This window comes from Tupaia chinensis, unplaced genomic scaffold (genome assembly GCF_000334495.1).
Source record: "Tupaia chinensis unplaced genomic scaffold, TupChi_1.0 Scaffold000680_1, whole genome shotgun sequence".
Lineage (NCBI taxonomy): Eukaryota > Metazoa > Chordata > Mammalia > Scandentia > Tupaiidae > Tupaia > Tupaia belangeri.
This window is the reverse complement of record NW_006160204.1, coordinates 631,599-652,679: the sequence shown is the minus strand read 5'-3', so window position 1 is coordinate 652,679 and position 21,081 is coordinate 631,599. Positions and strand designations below refer to the sequence as shown.

The 21,081-nt window shown below is 38.3% G+C and overlaps 1 protein-coding gene across 2 annotated transcripts in view; it reads left to right on the top strand.

Moving 5' to 3' along the window:
* Nucleotides 1–1,296: 1,296 nt before the first annotated feature.
* CHORDC1 (cysteine and histidine rich domain containing 1) overlaps nucleotides 1,297–21,081 on the top strand; it is a 22,902-nt gene continuing 3,117 nt past the window's right edge. Inside the window, exons 1-8 of one of the 2 annotated variants that reach the window (XM_006160340.3) lie at nucleotides 1,297–1,447; nucleotides 6,964–7,013; nucleotides 11,081–11,137; nucleotides 11,658–11,815; nucleotides 13,171–13,274; nucleotides 14,048–14,106; nucleotides 18,446–18,516; nucleotides 19,425–19,530. In XM_006160340.3, coding sequence (XP_006160402.1) covers nucleotides 1,384–1,447; nucleotides 6,964–7,013; nucleotides 11,081–11,137; nucleotides 11,658–11,815; nucleotides 13,171–13,274; nucleotides 14,048–14,106; nucleotides 18,446–18,516; nucleotides 19,425–19,530 — 669 coding nt within the window. In that variant the 5' untranslated portion in view covers nucleotides 1,297–1,383. The remainder of the gene's footprint in view (nucleotides 1,448–6,963; nucleotides 7,014–11,080; nucleotides 11,138–11,657; nucleotides 11,816–13,170; nucleotides 13,275–14,047; nucleotides 14,107–18,445; nucleotides 18,517–19,424; nucleotides 19,531–21,081) is intronic. The other variant, XM_027776533.1, reaches the window with a different exon arrangement.

The window sequence follows — 21,081 nt, the reverse complement described above, 5'->3', positions numbered from 1 at the left end:
AAATGTGGAATACAACACTGTATCTATGTGTATTAGGATTACTACAGACAAATTTAATTTTTCCATATGTAAAGAAAGGAAGAGAAGGGACCAGCAGGTGGCGTGGTGGTTAAGGTGCTGGACACTCCCACATGGCCAACCAGGGTTCGAGTCCTGAATCTGGTGGCTTGCTTTCTCACTTCCTCTCTCTCTCTCTTCTCACCGTCTGTCTCTCTCTAGTGAAATTAAAAAATAAATGAATGAATAAATTAAAAATAAAATACATTATTTAAAAAAAAGAAAGGAAGAGAATATTTAAAAATAAGTCTTTAGTTGAGGTGGGAGATTGTAAATAGGTCTCTCATTAACAAACTTAGGATCACTAGAAACACCGGTTAGGTTTTCCTTTTACTTTCAAACTACTCAGACTATTATTTTAAGATTGTTCTCAATGCTATTATCAAAACGCATTTTTTATCTTAAATGCTGGAGTTTAGGAACATAAAAGTTGGAGCCGGCGTATAATTTTTATAACACACTTGTCGAAATATCACTAGACGTTCCAAAACTGGAGAGTTGAGTAGTGAGTGACAAGCGGTTAAACGAAGGTTAGTAGGAATTTTTAACAATTACTCCAAGATCTCCGGGCAATTGTAAGCATTTCTGGTTTGCCTCTGATCCATACTTTTCTCCGCTCTTCTAACTGCTCTGTGTTTTCAAAATGACTTGACCGCAATTGTTCAGTTATCAGAATTCCTTACGGTGCCTGTATTTTGTGTGTTCCAGAGGTCCGAAGCTTAGACACGTACACATTAGCACTCCAACGAAGAAACACGCAACCCCGTCCCCTCATCTCATTGACTAAAGCCCTTCCATTACCACACTCTCCTCCCCCAAGTAGAGGATGGGAAATACTGTCCGACTCTGCACTTTTCTTGAGGAGTGCGGGATACAGACAGCGACACCGCTGCGGAATTACAACCCGGAAAGCAGAAAGGATGCTGGGACGCGGGGGACGACACGGCAGGGCGGTCATTTCACCGCACGACACCCACGACCAACAGTGACTAAACATGGAGCGGGCACGTCGATCCTCGGATCCCTTCCTTCTCTGTTCCGTAGTAAGTCTCCCATCAACCAGCGTCGGAGCTCCCTCTCCGGCCCCGCGGGAGCCGGCCCTACCGCTGCCCCCACTAGCGCTCAGCCTCCGCGGCTACGCCGCCTCCTCCCAGCTCCTCTGCGCCTGCGCGACCGGAAAATTCGCGAAGGTTCCTGAAGCGGAACCGGCCGTTTCCGGAAGCCGGCAGCCAGCTCAGCCAACACCTTGCGGCAGGGAAGTGTAAAGGCAGCCGCGTCTTGGGGTTCCCGGCGTTTGGACCTTACCTGAAACGCTGAGGCGAGAAAATGGCCCTGCTGTGCTACAACCGGGGCTGCGGTCAGCGCTTCGATCCCGAAACCAATTCCGATGGTAAGAGAAGCCTTGGGGAGGGCCTTCGGGCCGGGGGCGTCCGGCAGTCCTTCCGTGGGTGTCCGGCAGTCCTTCCGTGGGTCGGCATCGCGCTGCCCCAGGACCCGGTCGGGCCTGGACGTCCCACGGCGGCCTCTGGGCGAGCGCCCGGCCACGCGGAGGCAACGGCGGCCGACCACCCTCTCTGTGCGCGGAGAGTAGTTCCCGTACCCACGTGTTCCCGGGACCCGTGCGTTCCGCAATTTCTTTAGTGCACCTGGAATTTAGAACAGACACCCTGATTCCCATTGCTTTCAGGCTCCTCGGGGAAACCAGTGTTAACGAGGTACAGCTGAGCTCGCTCAGCCGTTCCCTGTGCGTTGGCTGAGATTTAGGGGAGAGATGGGCAGCAGACTACGCTAGCATTTAAATCCTCCCTGTTAATCAGAAGTTTAGTTTTTCATACCAGCCTACCGCTGCTGGCTTGCTGTCCACCCGCTGTGACGAACTCTTTAACTTTTAAAAATGTTGTTTGTTAGGGAAATGACGCGAATTTTTGATATGCCCATCCGAATAATACATTCGTTATCTTTCACAGCAGTATTGATTTCTTTTTCTTGCCGTGATCTCTGCATTGTATAATTAGGCGAGCGAATGTCTTTTTAAACCTAGGTGTAGAGGTAAGGATGTAAAGTGAAAGTGACTACCCTAGGTGAACATGGGAAATGACTTAGGCATTTGAATTTTGATTGGTGAATGGAATAAAAATTGAGTTGCTTGAATATTGTGGGAAGTGACGACACTTACCCAGATTCAACTAGCAGTTACTGTTTGTTTCCTATATGCATGACACTGGTTTGTCATTTTATTACCTCATTCGATCTTCACAACCATTCTGGGAGGAGTGAATGAAGCTTTAGACTCCTTTAATAGAGAAATCGAGTTCATCAAGGTAGGAATATAGTTGAGCATTGTAAAGGAGATTAAAACTGGAGCATTATTAAATCTTCCCTTCTGAGACGTTTGAAATACTTATCTAGGCACCAGGTAAAGTGGTGACATTTAAAACAATAATCCCATTGATAACAGCATTTTAGGGAAAAAGATAAATCCAGTCCATTCAGTGTTCCAGTTACTGAGGTTCTTTTGATATAAATATGATTTTAATTAAGGGGAGAATGCAAGGTTTCAGTGGTTGACAAAATTGAGAAATGGGGAATTTTAAAGCAGATTGGTAGTTGTCAGCACATTTTACTTTATAGACTGTGATGTCTTGATGTTTGGGGAAATGTGATTATTTTAAAAGAGTTATTGTATATACCAGTGTAAAGTTAGGGGAGAGAGAGCCATTCGTTTGAAGTCAGTGTTCATGTGAAATGGTGCAATGCCTGGGAAAGAAAATAGAAGGGGAGTCTGCAAAGCCAAAGGAGTAGGTAGTCAAGGTTTGGTCCATCAGTTCCATGAGATACAGCAAGAAACTCCAGTAAGATTGCTGGGAGTTCATTCACTTTAGCAAAATGAACAACATTTATAGACGTTCAGGATAAATACTCAAATAGATTGGCTGTGTGAATGGGTAAAGAAAATAGAGAGAGACCAGCAGTTAGCGTAATGGCTAGGCCGACCACCCTCTCTGTGCGCGGAGAGTAGTTCCCGTACCCACGTGTTCCCGGGACCCGTGCGTTCCGCAATTTCTTTAGTGCACCTGGAATTTAGAACAGACACCCTGATTCCCATTGTTTTCAGGCTCCTCGGGGAAACCAGTGTTAACGAGGTACAGCTGAGCTCGCTCAGCCGTTCCCTGTGCGTTGGCTGAGATTTAGGGGAGAGATGGGCAGCAGACTACGCTAGCATTTAAATCCTCCCTGTTAATCAGAAGTTTAGTTTTTCATACCAGCCTACCGCTGCTGGCTTGCTGTCCACCCGCTGTGACGAACTCTTTAACTTTTAAAAATGTTGTTTGTTAGGGAAATGACGCGAATTTTTGATATGCCCATCCGAATAATACATTCGTTATCTTTCACAGCAGTATTGATTTCTTTTTCTTGCCGTGATCTCTGCATTTTATAATTAGGCGAGCGAATGTCTTTTTAAACCTAGGTGTAGAGGTAAGGATGTAAAGTGAAAGTGACTACCCTAGGTGAACATGGGAAATGACTTAGGCATTTGAATTTTGATTGGTGAATGGAATAAAAATTGAGTTGCTTGAATATTGTGGGAAGTGACGACACTTACCCAGATTCAACTAGCAGTTACTGTTTGTTTCCTATATGCATGACACTGGTTTGTCATTTTATTACCTCATTCGATCTTCACAACCATTCTGGGAGGAGTGAATGAAGCTTTAGACTCCTTTAATAGAGAAATCGAGTTCATCAAGGTAGGAATATAGTTGAGCATTGTAAAGGAGATTAAAACTGGAGCATTATTAAATCTTCCCTTCTGAGACGTTTGAAATACTTATCTAGGCACCAGGTAAAGTGGTGACATTTAAAACAATAATCCCATTGATAACAGCATTTTAGGGAAAAAGATAAATCCAGTCCATTCAGTGTTCCAGTTACTGAGGTTCTTTTGATATAAATATGATTTTAATTAAGGGGAGAATGCAAGGTTTCAGTGGTTGACAAAATTGAGAAATGGGGAATTTTAAAGCAGATTGGTAGTTGTCAGCACATTTTACTTTAAATTATAGACTGTGATGTCTTGATGTTTGGGGAAATGTGATTATTTTAAAAGAGTTATTGTATATACCAGTGTAAAGTTAGGGGAGAGAGAGCCATTCGTTTGAAGTCAGTGTTCATGTGAAATGGTGCAATGCCTGGGAAAGAAAATAGAAGGGGAGTCTGCAAAGCCAAAGGAGTAGGTAGTCAAGGTTTGGTCCATCAGTTCCATGAGATACAGCAAGAAACTCCAGTAAGATTGCTGGGAGTTCATTCACTTTAGCAAAATGAACAACATTTATAGACGTTCAGGATAAATACTCAAATAGATTGGCTGTGTGAATGGGTAAAGAAAATAGAGAGAGACCAGCAGTTAGCGTAATGGCTATGTCCCTGGACTCCCATGTAGTCAACCTCCCATGTAGTCAACCACGATTTGAGTCCTGGACCAGTTGGCTTAAAACTCATGCCGGGCACGTTTGCCTGCGTGCCCAAGATCCCGAGAGGAGAATGGAGGAGAAGGGATTGTAGCGTGGCCATCCCCCCCCTCCCAGGGAGGAGGGTGATTTCTCGCTTTCTGTCTGTCTGTCTGGCAAGCGCAAGCACCCTATAGCAAAAACCTCTCCAAAAAAGAAAATAGGGAGTAGAAAACAAGAACCAATAGCAAACTAGCACACTGTGGACCTAAAAGTTTTAAAGAATGGAGGAGGTTTGACTTTGTGCATTGACCAAGATAAACTTCATCTTACTAGATGAAGTTGAAAGTATAAGAAAGTTCCATTATGTATGGTACCACACTTTTATTCTAGAGAAAACACAAATTCACAAACATTATTTTCTTCAGTCCACATGTAAGAAAAACTGAAGCAGCTACTAATGGTAGAATAAGAATTTTAGCCAGAATTGGGGCCAGCAGGTGGTGTGGTGGTGAAGGCACTTGTCCCATGTGGCCAGCTTAGCACATGCCACACACAGGTGCTGTGCCCAAAATCCTGAGAGAAGGGATTGCAGCATGGCCATCCCACCCCCAGGGGGATGATTTCTCGTTTTCATTCTGTTTCCAACAGCTCACAAGCCCTCAACAAAAAATATTAAAAGAAACAAAAAAAGAATTGTAGCTAGAGTCAGACCCAAAGTTTAAAGTCCTTGACATTTAACCAGTGCTATGTTGTAACTTCTTATTCATAATATATTAGAGGAAAACTGGTAAACCTGATGAAAACTACCTGCTTATTATTTGCCTTTGAGCTGTGATTTTCAAATTTTGTTCATACTAGTGTGGTTAAGATCTGAGTCAATTCTAGTGTGGTTAAGATCTGACTCATCCCTGCTGCCATTCTGCCAAGATTGCCCACTGTTGTAACATGCCTCTTACTGTTACTACATTGTGCAGTTTACGCCTCTGACCTTATTAAACTGGGTAATTGATAATACTGAATCTGTTCTCCACTTCCATTCCCCTTTCAACTTACTGTCTGTCCTTCTGCATATCCATTTCTACTTTTTTCAGCTTTTAATTCCACTGCTATCTTTAATGGCATCTGCCTAATCCATTTTAAGGCAACATCAGAAATCAGAAATTGTAAAGTATTGAAAGCTAAACAGACTTGAAAGGTTGAACGAGGTAACCTTATAAGAAAAGTATAGATACATGGAACTGACCAGTTTTCTCTGAGCTCATCATATTCTCTGGGCAGAGAATAACTGTGTTACCTGATATAAATTGTAATAAATTCGTTTTCATAAGAAAGTTAAGATTCATAGTATAATGGATAACCGAAAGAAAGTACAGAATGACAGTATCAAATATAAATAGCCTATAGAACTTTTAAACTATTTTTTTGAGAGGTTTTTGCTATAGGGCACGTTTGCCAAAAAGACAGATAGAAAGTGAGAAATCACCCCCTGGGGAGGGGGGCCACACTGTAATCCCTTCTCCTCCATTTTCCTCTTGGGATCTTGGGCACGCATGCACACACGCCCGGCATGAGTTTAAGCCACCGGGTTTGGGACTCGAACCATGGTTGACTGCATGGGAGTCCAGCGACATAGCCATTACACTAACTGCTGGTTCCACTTTTAAACTCTTTTTAATGAAGTTTGTACCTATGAATTGACACCTGTCTAGGAAAGTTAAGGTAGCAATTAGATATTATGATAGTTTTTTTAAATCTCGAGTATATTCTTGCACAATATCTTTTTAAAAATCTCTTGGACAGTCTTTGTGGGTCAGTGCACATAGGAACACAAATTTGATAGGATTTTTTTAAAAGCAGCACTGGTAGATGATAGTGAAAATCTTTGGACTTGAAGTCTGGTATTAAATTTTACAACAAAGATTAGAGGAATATAACTTGGTTGTATTAGAACTGTTCTGTACTGTTTATAGCCATCAGACTCTTGAATTAGCATTTTAACTGTTTGTTTGTTTGTTTGTTTGTTTAGTACAATGCACTTTATGTTGTGCATCAAGCATTTGTGATTTTTTTCCCCTAGATTTTCACACTTGCCAGACAGAAAGTGAGAAATCACCCCCCACCCATGGGGGTGGTCACACCGCAATCCCTTCTCCTCTATTTTCCTCCATTCTCCTCTCAGAATTTTGGGGACACACATATGTGCCCAGTATGAGTTAGAAGCCACTGGGTCCAGGACTCGAACTGCAGTCCACCATGTGGGAGTTCAGCAATGTTACCATTACACCATCTGCTGGTCCTACATTTGTGAATTTGTGAAAAACGATATTTCCAGTGGTTGGATAGTCGTTGGAAAAGGAGTTAAATGTTAATACCTGAAGGACATAATGATTCACTGCATTCATTATTCTTCGTTGTAATGAGTGGAATTCTTTTTTGTTCCCTATGTTCTCACCAGATGCTTGCACATACCACCCAGGTGTTCCAGTCTTTCATGATGCATTAAAGGTAGGAACTAGATAGAGGTTCAGTTTCTTTATATTTTTAGAAATGTAGTACTAAATAATGATTTCCTTATCTTGTGACATTTTGTCATTCCCAATGCCCATTGTGGATGGTTTAAAAGCGTGTACTTCTTCATTACAGATAAAGAAAACAATAGATGGTGATCTTAAGGTTTTTTCCAGTTAAAAAATCACACTATTTCCATTCCAGGTCTCATTTTCTACACACCTATACACTTTTTGACACTGTACTAATTTTGAGATAAAACAGAAACAGTTGAATCTCTACCACTGTTGGCCAAAAAGAATAGCCCTGCACTTCAGGGATAGCTGTTAAGAACACTTAAAGGTGTCAATTTCAGGGCAGACATTTAAGTATAAAGTATTTTTATGAAGAGATGTTACCATTTCCACCTGTACTTTCTTTATATTTTGGAGAATTAGAGAAATAACAGAATATTGTTTGATCAGATTTTTTATATTCAAAATTCTTGATAGTATGGTTCATTGGAAGAGTTTTCCTTTGTTTATCTGAAAGGAAAATTCTTGGAACTGCCATGATTTTAGGTATTTCTTTTGTTCTCAGAAATGTCAAATCTTACCTGATTAAATAATGCTGATACCCTTTGAATTTCTAGTTAAAACTACCAGAAAGTACTTGGTTTCTTTTGGTGTTCAACTATTATTTAACCAAATAAAAACAAAAATGTACAGCAGATGAGTTTGTTAATCTTGTTAGCACTGAGTCAGAAAAATAGTACAAACATTTAATGGAGCAAATTAAGACCTGATTTTATATCCTTTTAGACTTTTTTTTTTTTTTTTTTTTGCTGGAGAGGATCAAAGTACCCCTATCCCCATGAGGAATGATTACCCCAGAATCGTACATAATTCCATCTCTATTTCTCCTCCCTTTTGGAATTTTGGGCATGCACCAACTGTGTGTTTTCAAGCTACTGAGTTCAGGCCTTTAACCGTTCAGTGGGCCATCTGGGATCCAGTTTCTTAACCACTGGGCAACAAGTAGCTCCATGTTTTTTAGCCTGTTTACAAATGTTTATGTGGGTAGGAACTGTGAACCTATGGTAATATTTTTCATTTTTTACCTTTTGTAGAATGCTATTTATTCAGTTTAATTTTTTTTACTGTACCTTTTTATTATTCATGTCCATCCCCTCCCCATTGTCTCTCCCTCCTGTCTCCTAACCATAGGAATACATCTTACTCTTTGGCTTTCTATTTTCTGTCATTTGGTTCGTTCATTTGTGCCCTCAAATGTCACCTCTATCACTGGCTCTTAAAGCATTTTTCCATTTATGTAGCTCATTGGCAACCTCAAACCAGTTTCTACAATGAACTCTATTCCAAAAATAGACTCCCTCTCAACTCTACCATTCCTAGTAATACCGCTGACTCCCTAGTCATTCGGTCTATTGTTTTCCCCACTTCTCCCACTGTTAATCACTCCGTGTATTAATGATTTCACTTTGGAGTATTTTACAGTCCAGTAGATTTCAGACAAAATGTGTACATCAGCATAGGTTGCTAGGTCTTATTTTTGAGCAAGTGAGAAATTAAACATTATATTAACAAAAGAATGAATATTTTAATGTTAAAAGGGGCTTAGAGAAAAGGACACCACTTCTCAAGAAAAAGATAACCTTTTACTCACATTCTTAAGTATATTCTTTTCTTGTTTTACTGAGGATTAGCAAAGAACCCAGATTGGCATTTGGGAACAGCTTGCCTGTGTCATGTTTTACATGTATGTATCCTAGTATCTGACTTAATTTTGTATATATGATTAAGACAGTAAAGCTTTTTCTTTTAGAGAATTATTTTCCTAATGACTATAGTAGCAGTACTATTTAAACCTATATTTATGGTTGTGGTAATTGGTTCATCTACATTTTAGTTCATAGTACACAAAAAATTAAATTTCAAAGCAAAGGAAATTTGAATTACAAGATACTAAAAATTTTCTTAAAATAAAATCTGAAACTGTATGTTTTGGGGGAAAAAAATCACTACCAGCATTTTTTTTTATTCTTCAGTTCTTTATTCTTGAAAATCAAGTTCAGCAAATCCCTAAGGTGTTTTTTCTTGACCCTTTCTCTGATTTTCATTTCTGAATGTTTGAGGCCTGCAGATGTCCATGAGACCCTGATTTCTGACTCAGATTAACTTGGAGTCCATGTAATTTTTTTTTAAGAAGTTTTTGCTATAGGGCACGTGCGCTCACCAGAAAGACAGACAGAGACAGAGAGATAGAAAGCAAGAAATCACCCCCCAGGGGGGATGGCCACACCGCATTCCATTCTCCTCTCGGGATCTTGGGTGCACACGCACCCAGCGTGAGTTTAAGCCACCGGGTCTGGGACTTGAACTGTGATTGGCTACATGGGAGTTCAGTAACATAGCCATTACACTTACTGCTGGTCCCTCCATGTAATTTTTTTTTTCTTTTCTTTTTTTGGGGGGGCTGGGAGGTTTTCGCTATAGGGCGCGTGCATTCACCAGACAGACAGAGACATAGATACAGAAAGCGGGAAATTACCCCCCAGGGAGGATGGTCACGCTGCAATCCCTTCTCCTCCATTCTCCTCTCAGGATCTTGGGCACGCACGCACACGCGCCCGGCGTGAGTTCTTAAGCCACTGGGTCCAGGACATGAACTGCGGTCGACTGTGTGAGAGTCCAGCGACATAGCCATTATGCTCACTGCTGGTTCCCCCTCCATGTAATTATTTTTGAGAAGAGTCTCAAAGCTCTTTATCTCAATCTTGGTAATTGTCCTGATTTACACAGGAAAATAATCTTTAATTGGTCTCATAGCCCCTTTGGATTATCTCTAGTACATTATGGTATTATTGTTAAAAACAAAAAAATAACAGAAAGCAAATACATTCAAACTCAGGTTACTTCCTGCCAAGATCTTGATTGAGAAGGCAGGCCTGCTTCTAGCCCAAAGGCCTCCAAAGTGGAGCTTGCTCCACTGCCACAGATTTTAGGTAGGAAAATAGAAAAATAGTATGGGTCCAGGTGGGTATGTGAGAGTTGGCCCTTAATCTCTCTGGGCCCTCTGAAGTACTGAGCCTGTTACTTTTTTTTTTTTTTTTTTTTTTTTTTTTTTACCTAATTCACTATAGTATTTGGAAATTAAAAATTATAGCTTAAAGCCATTTTTTGGTGGTGACTTGATACTTTGTTTAAAAATCACATACTGCAGTTTCTATACTTCTATGCTTTTCATTGAAAATTAATTTCTCCTTCAAAAATGTAATGATCTTTAGGCCACTATGGTAATTGGTAATTGATATTCTGCATATAGAGCTTATTGTTGAACTAGTATGGGTTTTGTTTAGAAACTAAATTATTGATCCAGCAGGTGGCATGGTGGTTAAGACACTGGATGCCTACATGGCCAGCCACAGTTCAAATTCCAGACCCAGCAGCTTGAAAAATCACACCAGGCGCATGTGCATGCATGCCCAAAATCAAGAAAGAAGGAAGGAAGGAACTGAATTATCTTTAATTTAATATACCTTTGAAGTAAAGCACTGTTACTTATTTCCCAGATCCTTTTAAATACATTTTAAAGTGTATTTCTTCTAAAGCTCAAATACTGTTAAGGACAAACAGTTTCTATTTCACCATTTTAAGAAGCTGCCTTTCATAATAAGTCACAACACACAATACAGATCACTGTAATACTGATTGAATGGCTTTTTTTTTTTTTTAATCAAATACTGTAGCCAGATGGTGACACAACAGTGATGCAGCTGGGCTCACATGGGAAGTCCTTGGTTCATGACCTCCCTGCAAATGCTGGGTTTGTACATGTGTGCTGGTTATCTAGGCTGGCCGAGGCTGGTGGTGGATTGCAGAGTGAAGACCCTGATGAGGGTGATGTCTCATTCTGTCTTTCTCATAGAGGAAATAAATAAGCAATACTTTAAAACTGAAATCTATGCATTAGGATTTAAGGAGATAAATACAAAGTACAGTGTTTTAATGGTCCTGGTTCCCATGCAAGTACAGCTTTCAGTTTTTTTCTCTTATGTTTCTTAGGGTTGGTCTTGCTGTAAGAGAAGAACAACGGATTTTTCTGATTTCTTAAGCATTGTAGTAAGTAGTAATTTTTTTCTGCTTTATCTCCCTAAAGTACATGTCACAGGAAGCTTTAGATTTGAGGAACCTGATTTCTGATGTCTTTTAACTGGTCCTTATCCTCATTGACTTGCAGATAGCACCTTAATTTTAAAATGAAGCTCATGTCTCTTTCACAGACTCTAAAATAAAGATTCATTTGTTAAGAGATTAAAGTTTTAACATTTTAAGTACCTTTTGTCACTTTAGCTTTGTGCTTGATATTAGTAGCTTAGAAAGACATTAATGAGGAAATGGTAGGCAACAATTAACAGCATTTCTCTAGAATAAATAGATAATTTATAAAGTGTAATTCAAAAGCCTTTTTTAAAAAGTTGTTTATTCAGAGGTAAGAACTCATTTATAAATATAGCATATTTGGAGCTCTGTTTTTAGTTTCTTAAAATAAGTAAATAACAACAATAATAGATGTTATTGGTAAACGAACAATTAGTATTTCTGTCATGATAGTATGACTCTTAATGTCTTTCACTAACAGGGTTGTACAAAAGGTAGGCATAATAGTGAGAAACCACCTGAGCCAGTCAAACCTGAAGTCAAGACTACTGAGAAGAAAGAGGCATCTGAATTGAAACCCAAATTCCAGGAGCACATCATTCAAGCCCCTAAGCCAGTAGAGGCAATAAAAAGGCCAAGGTATACCTTATGTAGTTACATATTTTTATCACCCTTGAAAAATACATTTGTTAATGGCATTTCCTTTTACGATTTTTGCATAATGCCATTTTTTGCTACTGTATAAGCCACTAAGTTTTAAATCATTTGCCTTTTTCCCCCCTTAAAAAAAAAATAATAATCTGCCTTTAATTTAATCATCGTTAAAGGGACTATTCAGAATGATTTTATTCTCTCTCTGCCTTACTACTTAACTGGCTGATTTGGCAGTAAAAAAGAAATTATTGGAAAAAAAACAGAAAAATTCTGTCATGGTTCATTCTTATTCTTAAGTATAATCTCTACAAAAGTAGAGCCTACTATAGTAGAATAAGTTGGTATTATTTTCTTTAAATGTAGGGCTGTTATAATTTTACTTACGAGACACTGAGAGAAATACGTAATCCTAAATTCTTTTTGTGGTACTGTAAGGTTATAAAGACACAGGTTTTAATGTATTTTGTCTCCTATGTCAGTTTTTTCATTGTTGACATGTTAAATAACTTACTGCTGTATTTACTGGTATTCTTGGTACTTATTTTTTGAATGGATTTAAAAATTGTATGTATAACACTTAACCATTATAAAATGTTAGAGGATATTGTTTTCTTAACCCTACTGAAATTACAGTACAATTGTATGTGAATGTGTAGGCCTATATACCAGGGTCTAAATAAAGAAAATTATCTCTACTGGTAGGAAAGTGAATTCGCTTGGTATATAGTTATTGTCTGTTTATTTTGTGTGCTGCATTTTGCTTGGCCATCTAAATAAAACTTATTTATGGTCCCTTCCTCAGAGTTACTCACCTTGACAAAGAATTCTTAGTCTTTAACTCCTTCCAGTTAGCACTATTGGTTTATAATTGAATGTGCTGGCAATAGCATGATTATTAGACACTTAATATTTTAAAATAAAACATTTAAGCCTTCTTCTACTAAGTCTTAAGATCTAGATACATGATATGATGGATTCACAAAGCATTTGGCTTCTCACAAAGAGGCTCTTAAGACTGTTAATTTTGGGGCAGCAGGTGGCATGGTGGTTATGGTGCTGGACTCCCACATGGTAGCAGTTCAAGTCACCAAACCCAGTGATTTAAAAACATGCCAGGCACGTGTGTGTGCATACCTAAAATGTGGAGAGGAATATGGAGGAGAAGGGATTGTGACGTGACCATCTACCCTGGGAGGGTGATTTCTCACTTTCTCTCGGTCTTGTGTGCTGTCTTGCAAGCACACATACCCTATGGCAATATATATATATATATATAAATTTTGATTAGAAGAAATATTTTGGTACATTAATAATGGTAATAAGGTTTTAAAATTCTCCAGCCCAGATGAACCAATGACAAATTTGGAATTAAAAGTATCTGCTTCCCTAAAACAAGCACTTGATAAACTTAAACTGTCATCTGGGAATGAAGAAGACAAGAAAGGTAAGATTTTGTTTCGGGGTGTGTTTGTGTGCGTGTGTTTATTACACACGGTCAAAGCAATACCAGTAATTTATTGAGTATAAATATGAAAGAATAGCATATTGTAGAGAACAGCTTCTTATCTAAATCCCAGTAGTACCATGGAATGAATATGTGGTTCATTCTATTATGTCTTTTTTAAAACTTAGAACCTTTGAAAATTATTTCCTCATGATCCTTTTTTTTTTTAACAGTAGGTTAACATTCTTCATAATTGAATATTTTATGTATGATATAACATATGCTCAGTACTCTCTGACCTATATATAGGTATACCTGGTGCCATTGAGGAAAACATGCATGAGGTTCATGATTTCTTTTTTGCAAGATGAAGATCCTGTTTGTAGCATTGCATTATAGAATAGAGATGCACTGTATATCATTTTGGGGATGTAGATAAAACATGACAATAGTTGTTTTTATTAAAAGACTTGTCTTATGGTAAAGGTTACTTAAGAATAACATTGCAGGGGCCAGCAAGTGGTGTGGTGGTTAAGGGCGCTGGATTCTCCACATGGTAACCGTGATTCAAATGCTGGACCTAAAGGCTTGCTTTCTCACTTTCCCTCTCTCTCTCTGTCTGTCTCTGGTCAAATTTTAAATAATAACAACAACAAATGGAATTGAATGAATAAATCTAAAAATAATAATAAGTAAATTTTTTTAAAAAAGAATAACATTGCAGTGAAGTTATATTTCAGTATTTTAATTTGGTTTTGTGTTTTTCATTTCAGAAGAAGACAGTGATGAAATTAAGATTGGGACCTCATGTAAAAATGGAGGGTGTTCCAAGGTACATCTTAGAAAATTTGTGACGTGTAATAGAGTAAAACTTAATTTCAAAAACAGGGAGTGCAAGTCACTGAATTCAACAAACATTTGTTTGCCTGTTATATATTGGGCACTGTGCTGTGGACAAGGTTACAAACATGGATTAGATATTCTTGTTTCTGAGGAGCATCGTATCCGATAGAATCTTTAAATAAGTTATTCTACTTTCATCAGCATTTACTGATCACTTATTATGGGCCAGGCAGTGATTCAGAGGAGCTGATACTGAGGTGTGGAGGGAAAGACCAGGTAGGTAATTAAACATCATGAATTCAGGTAGATATGAAGAAAATAAATCCAAATAATGAGCCAGTGTGATTAGAGTTGATAGCTATTTAAGTAAGATTGTCAGTGAAGTTCTTTTTGGTGTGGTGGCACTAAATCAGAAATGTGAGTAATGTCGCAGATGAGTTATATAAACCTGGGGAAGAGGGTTGTGGATAGAGGGAGCAACATGAGAGAGACTTTAGAACTTGACTACTCAGGGAATCACAAGGTCAGTGGGGGGTACGCAAGTACTGGGTCAGAGGTGGGCAGAATTACGAGAATCCTTATAAGCCATGGTGAAGGGTTTTGACTATATTCTGAGTTTCATAGGAAGCCATTACCTATTTTGGGGAAGGGTTTTAAGAAGAATCCTTCAGCTGGTGAATGGTGAGTGCATGGCGATGGAACAGTGGTGAGGTAGAAGAGATACCAGCTAGGATGCTACTAGAAGACCAGGCAGTAGGCTTTGAAAAGTTTATTGAAAGTGACTAAACATGGAATATAATCGAACATCGCAGTGAGGCCTTTTGCTGCCTACTTTGTATACATTTGTTGAGTACCCTCCAACATTTCCTCTTCTCTTTGTTCTTTTTCTCCATAGTACTTGTCACCTTCTATTACTCATTTTGATACATTTTTGGCTTATCATTTTCATCATATTTCACCACAGCCCCCTGTAAGATTTACAAGAATAGGGTTTTAATTTGTTTTTTCCTTTGTTGTATTTTGAACAGTTACAGTAGTGCCTGGCATGTGCCAAATGCATGTATTGGGTCATCAGAAAAGTCATGACACATTTTCGCATCAAAAAATACGTCATGACTTTTCCAATGACCAAATAGTTTGGAAGATAAAATTCGGAGGTAGTAGCAAAACTTGCTAATGGATTAGATAGAAATTAAGAGAATTTGTGCCTTGAGCATCCTGGTCACCATTAACTGAGAAAGTAAAGATGAGATGGGGGCAGGTTTATGTTTACCTTGTGTTGAGTTTGAAATTTTCTTGCTCATGAAGAGAGGAAAATGTAAATGTATTCACATGTATATGAGGTAAAAGAGAATGATTGATTTTCAAAATATGGAAGGTGGTACAAACAGTAGTGTAATGGAGGAAGATCAAGAGGTGCTGCTAGATAAATTTTGAAAAATGAATGGCCATTCTGTAAATGAAGTATATGGAAAGGATATTCTAAGCAGAGGTGATAGCAGCAGTATAAAGGCAGCAGAGTTAATAGTATGGTATAGAATTTGTTGCTATGGAGTGGAGATTAATAGAGATAAGTAAGAGCTGTATTTTTTGGGGTGGGGAGGGAGAGGTTTTTGCTATAGGGTGCGTGTGCTCGCCAGACAAACAGAGAGACATAGAGACATAGAGACAGAAAGCGAGAAATCACCCCCCAGCGGGGATGGTCACGCCGCAATCCCTTCTCCTCCATTCTCCTCTCAGGATCTTGGGCACGCACGCACACGCGCCTGGCGTGAGTTTTAAGCCACCGGGTCCGGGACGCGAACCGTGGTCGACTACGTGGAACTCCAGCGACGTAGCCATTATGCTAACTGCTGGTTCCCAGTAAGAGCTGTATCTTGAAAGACTAAGTGCTAGGAAAGTGGACCTTAAGGTTGTGGAGGCCATTAAAGACATTTTTAATCTTTTTCATTGAAGTGTAACATCGAAATTTGTTAAAACATGTAAAATTATATAAATAGTAGCTCAAGGTATTTTCACAATAGAAACACCAGTATTTCCATGTAAAACGAATCATAGAATATATACTTTTTTATGTTTGTCTTCTTTTGCATAATGTGTTAATTAGCGAGAGACACATGTACACATTTCTGCTGCATATGGGATTAGAAAAGGAATTGTATCATCAAAGAGTATGGATATCTTTAGCTTTAACAGATGCTTATACAGAGTTTTCCAAAGTGGTGGCCTTACTTTACTCTCCTCCCAGTAGTGTATGAGGCTGGTTCTACTAGTCCCACACTTGGTGACGCTTTGTAAAATCAGTCTTTCATATTGTATCCCTTTTCATGGTTGTGTAGTATTCTGTCCTTTTAATTTGTGCTTTCCTGATGATGAGATTGAGTACCTTTTTAAATGTTCATTAGCCATTCGTACATCCTTTTTAGTGAGATGTCTCAAAAGTTTCTTATGTTACTAAAATCTTTTTTTAGAGGTTTTTGCTATAGGGCATGTGCACTCCCCAGAGAGACAGAAAGCAAGAAATTACCCCACAGGGGGGATGGCCACTCCGCAATCCCTTCTCCTCCATTCTCCTCTCGGGATCTTGGGCACGCACGCACAGGCGCCCGGCGTGAGTTTAAGCCACCAGGTCCGGGACTCAAACCATAGTCGACTACATGGGAGTCCACCGACATAGCCATTAACGCTAACTGCTGGTCCCACCTTGCTAATATCGTTTAAAATTTTTATTTTAAAAATACATTCTAGCTATGAGTCCTTTGTCAGAAATACTATGCCCCCCCTTTTTTGGGGGAGAGGTTCTCACTCTGGGGCACATGCACTCACCAGAGAGACAGAAAGCAAGAAATTACCCCACAGGGGGGATGGCCACTCCGCAATCCCTTCTCCTCCATTCTCCTCTCGGGATCTTGGGCACGCACGCACACGTGCCCGGCGTGAGTTTTAAGCCACCGGGTCTGGGATGCGAACCACAGTTGACTACATGGGAGTCCAGTGACATAGCCATTACGCTAACTGCTGGTCCCAGAAATACTATGCCTTTTTACTCTTTTACTGACAGCTTAGATAAACAGAGGCACTTTAATTTTAATTCAGTCCAATTTGTTTGCTTTTTCCTTTATGACTAGTGCTTATTTCTGTGTCCTGTTTAAGAAATCTTTGCTTATTACTTCAGGGCCATGACTATTTTCTCATATAGAGTCACTTTTAAATATGCAGACCACCTAGACATAATTATTGTCTAAAGTGTGAAGTAGATGAACTTAAGAAGACTTTAAAGAGAGAGTGATGATGATTAGATAATTAAAATTAAATGGTAACAAAAATTGGAGGATAGGAAATGAAGTAGTAGAAATCCATTAGTATAACTGTCTGTCTAAAATCTGCTAATACATGAGGAAGTTTAGCAAATTAAACTATTAAATTTTTTCAAGTCAAATTCACAAAATTTTGTAATGAATAACGTATGAGTGAAGGGAGCGGAGATGGTGGAGAGTGTTTATCAGGATTTTGTTGTATGAGAGGCCAAGTAGATAATGGTGACAGCAAATAAGATGGGACGTGGTAGTAAGGTCAGAATCTAACATTCTGAGTTTTATGTGCTTTGGAATATCTATAGGAGATACATACACCTAATACTTTGATTTACAGGAAGTAATCACACAGAATTTTATTATCTGTACTCATGGGTCTCGGTGCTGTTAGTACAACAATAGAATATACTCCTGGCTGCATCCATGTTTTATTAACTTAAACTTTTTGTGAATTCATCTGTAGAGCCTTCATCTACAGCAGCAATGGGCCCGGATCTTCCAGACAAACCTTGGATATATATATAGGTCTGCAGCTCATTTTACCCTTTGTTAGGGATAATAAGTCACCATCATTCTAGAACTTCTAGAATTGCTTATTTTGATTTTCCATATAATTGGTAATAACCACACATAAGTTACTACACATTTTAATCATATATATATATGTGTGTGTGTTGTTCAGAGGACCAATCTTTTGGTGTCAACATTGGCCTGTAAATTTAAATACCCTCATTATTATTAGCTGAGACCACATACCAGAAAGCTAAAAGCATCTTAATGCATCCTATTTTCTACTTTTTTATTTACTTTTCTTACAGGGACTTAAACTGTCTAAAAGGGAGTAATTTTTTCATTCCTTAATGGAATGGCCTGGGATGAATTTATGAATGTTCTAGGTAACTGTTGTTATTTCTTAGGTATTTTGCAAAGTTCATAGAGATCACCAGTACTACTGTCTATATATGAGATGTAACTGAGATATGCAGCTAACTCTTTTCTTTTTTTTTCATTTAGACATACCAAGGTCTACAGAGTTTAGAAGAAGTCTGTGTATATCATTCTGGAGTACCTATTTTCCATGAGGGGTAACTTAAGCATGACTAATTAAAATACTTTATGGTAGAGGTTAGAAAAGTTTTAACATTTATGCTCTTAAACATAATTTGCCATGTAGTATTATTAAACATTTCGCTTACATTGTCATCTAAAAATAACTTAAGAATGTGAAGTGTGTGGGTTTTTTTGCACATGAGAGTATGGAAAAAGTTGATCTTTATTAGGTATCCATTATGATTTACATCTTGTGTTTTCCCTTGTATCCTGTACTTCAGCGTGATACTCCTATTTAGGCTAAGTCAGTTTTTTTTGTTTGTTTGAAGGACTATTCTGCACATTGCAAGACATTTGAGAATTTTAGGCCTAGGGTTCAAAGATGACCAAGACGACCATACTTCAGCACAGCCTCAGTAGAGAACCCTCTATTCTATAGTTTATAGAAACACAGTATTGTATGAAAATAATCTATTCTGTTTCCATATTCTTTAGGACTCAAACCTGGGATGTTACCATAATTTTTGTCTTTCTGTGTTAGGTTTTTCTCAAGTAAATAATAGTGGTTTTCATCTACCTTGGGATTTAACCATCACAGAATCATTAGTAGTTAATTTATTGCACATTCTCAGTTTACTAGGTTACTGAAATGGGAGTATTACAAGTTTTTGATCATAAACTTTCTGGCAGCTTCATGAGTAAACTGGTATATAAGCTATCAGTGAAAACTGATTTGGAATTTTTTGTGATAGTTTTAAGTGTCTTTGCTCAGGAGTTCCAATACTACAACAATAAATGGTATTTTTAACTGTTTGGTAACTTAGACACTTGTAAAAGACTAAAGTTGCACATGTATTGATTTTTTTAATCACATTTTTCACTATAATTTTTTTGGATTTTTTGGTGGTTTTTATGTCTGAAGTTTTTGTATGATACTTTCAAGGATGAAATACTGGAGCTGTTGTAGAAGAAAGACTTCTGATTTTAATACATTCTTATCCCAAGAAGGCTGTACAACAGGGAAACACATGTGGACTAAAAAGGATGATGTAAGTAATCTTTCAAAATAACACACAGGGTGGTAGTCATCTGAATCAGTTTTAAGAGATTTGAGGTTATTACATTTTAAGATTGAAAAAAAAAAGTTGTTTTTTAAAGGTTTGACATGCCTGTAGGTAAAAATGAGTGAGTCAAACTCCCAGAGTACTGCCTTTTGAGCAAAATAGCTATTATGTATGTTGACGTAGGTGTGTGGGTTTGTGAAGTACTTGCCGAAAATAAAACATCTTTGTCTTGTTTTATCAGTAAAATTACCTCTATACCTGTTCCCACTTCTTTGTTTTTCATTTTTTTTGCCAGAGGACACGTGTGCTAGCCAGATATAGAGAGGGAAGGAGGGCGAGTGAGAAAGCACTCCCCTCGTGGGTGATGGGTTAATACACAAATCCTTCTCAATTTCTCCTCCTCATGGAATTTGGGGTATGCATGTGCCCAGTGTCTTTCAGGCCACCAGGTCTGGAAATCAAACTGTGGTCAGCCGTGGCAAGTCGCCTTAACCACCATGCTGCTAGCCGGCCCTATTCCTACTTAGGGGGGGGGGAAAAAAAAAGCCTTCTTTCTATTCATTAGATAGTATTAAACATTTGAACTTGATTTTTTGGGGGCCATTTTTAGATGCAGAGACCCATTGATTGCAGGCTTATTTTCAGTGAAATTTTTTGAATGCCTCTCTTTGCTCCTGGAAAATTTGCCAAGAGGAAAAGGAAAGTTTCATGAAATTCTTATATATCTGGACAGCTTTTTTAAAAGACTTGGGCTATTTAGATAATTCCCCAAAACGCATTAAATTATAAGGCAAGCAGTCTATTGCTAGTAAGTTTTGGTCTGCTAGCTATTGTTAATGTGTTTTATAATGTATTAACTTAATCTTTTGTCCTAAAGTGGAATTAATAACTGCAATACAATGACTTTTTTTGGTTTATTTATCCATATGTTGATATTTTAAACTAGTACCTTTTACTTAGAGAATATTGTGTTTAGAGAGTTATTCAACATTCAAACATAGGATAGTTGCTGCTCTTTAATAACACATGGTTGGATATTATAAATAAGCCCCCTAAGTTAAAATTCATCTACCACAAAACATTGAGTGTTTATTAAACAAAAAGATTTGCCTATACGTTTTTTGCAGGGTTCAAGTGTTTGTGTTGTCTATTACTAACTTTCATAGTATAATTTACTGAAATGATTTTTTTTGTTTGTTTTTTAGTATCTGCAGTTCTCTTATATAAGCTACTATTAATAGTTAAGGGCAAAAATATGAGTGAGGTATACAATTTAATTTCAGGTAGTGTAGACCTGACCCTATTGCCTAGTTATTAAGGGAGCTGGATCCTACATGACTAATTGTGATTTGAATCCTGGCCCTGGTGGCTTGAAAATACATAGGGCTTACGTAAATGTGTACTCCAAATACTGACAGAATGGAGAAATGGAGGAAAAGGGATTGTAGCGTGGTCACACCCCTTTGTGGAGCACAAGTGGTTATTTTACTTTTCCAAATTCTGATTTGTAAAGAAATAAACAGGGGGGGGGGGGGG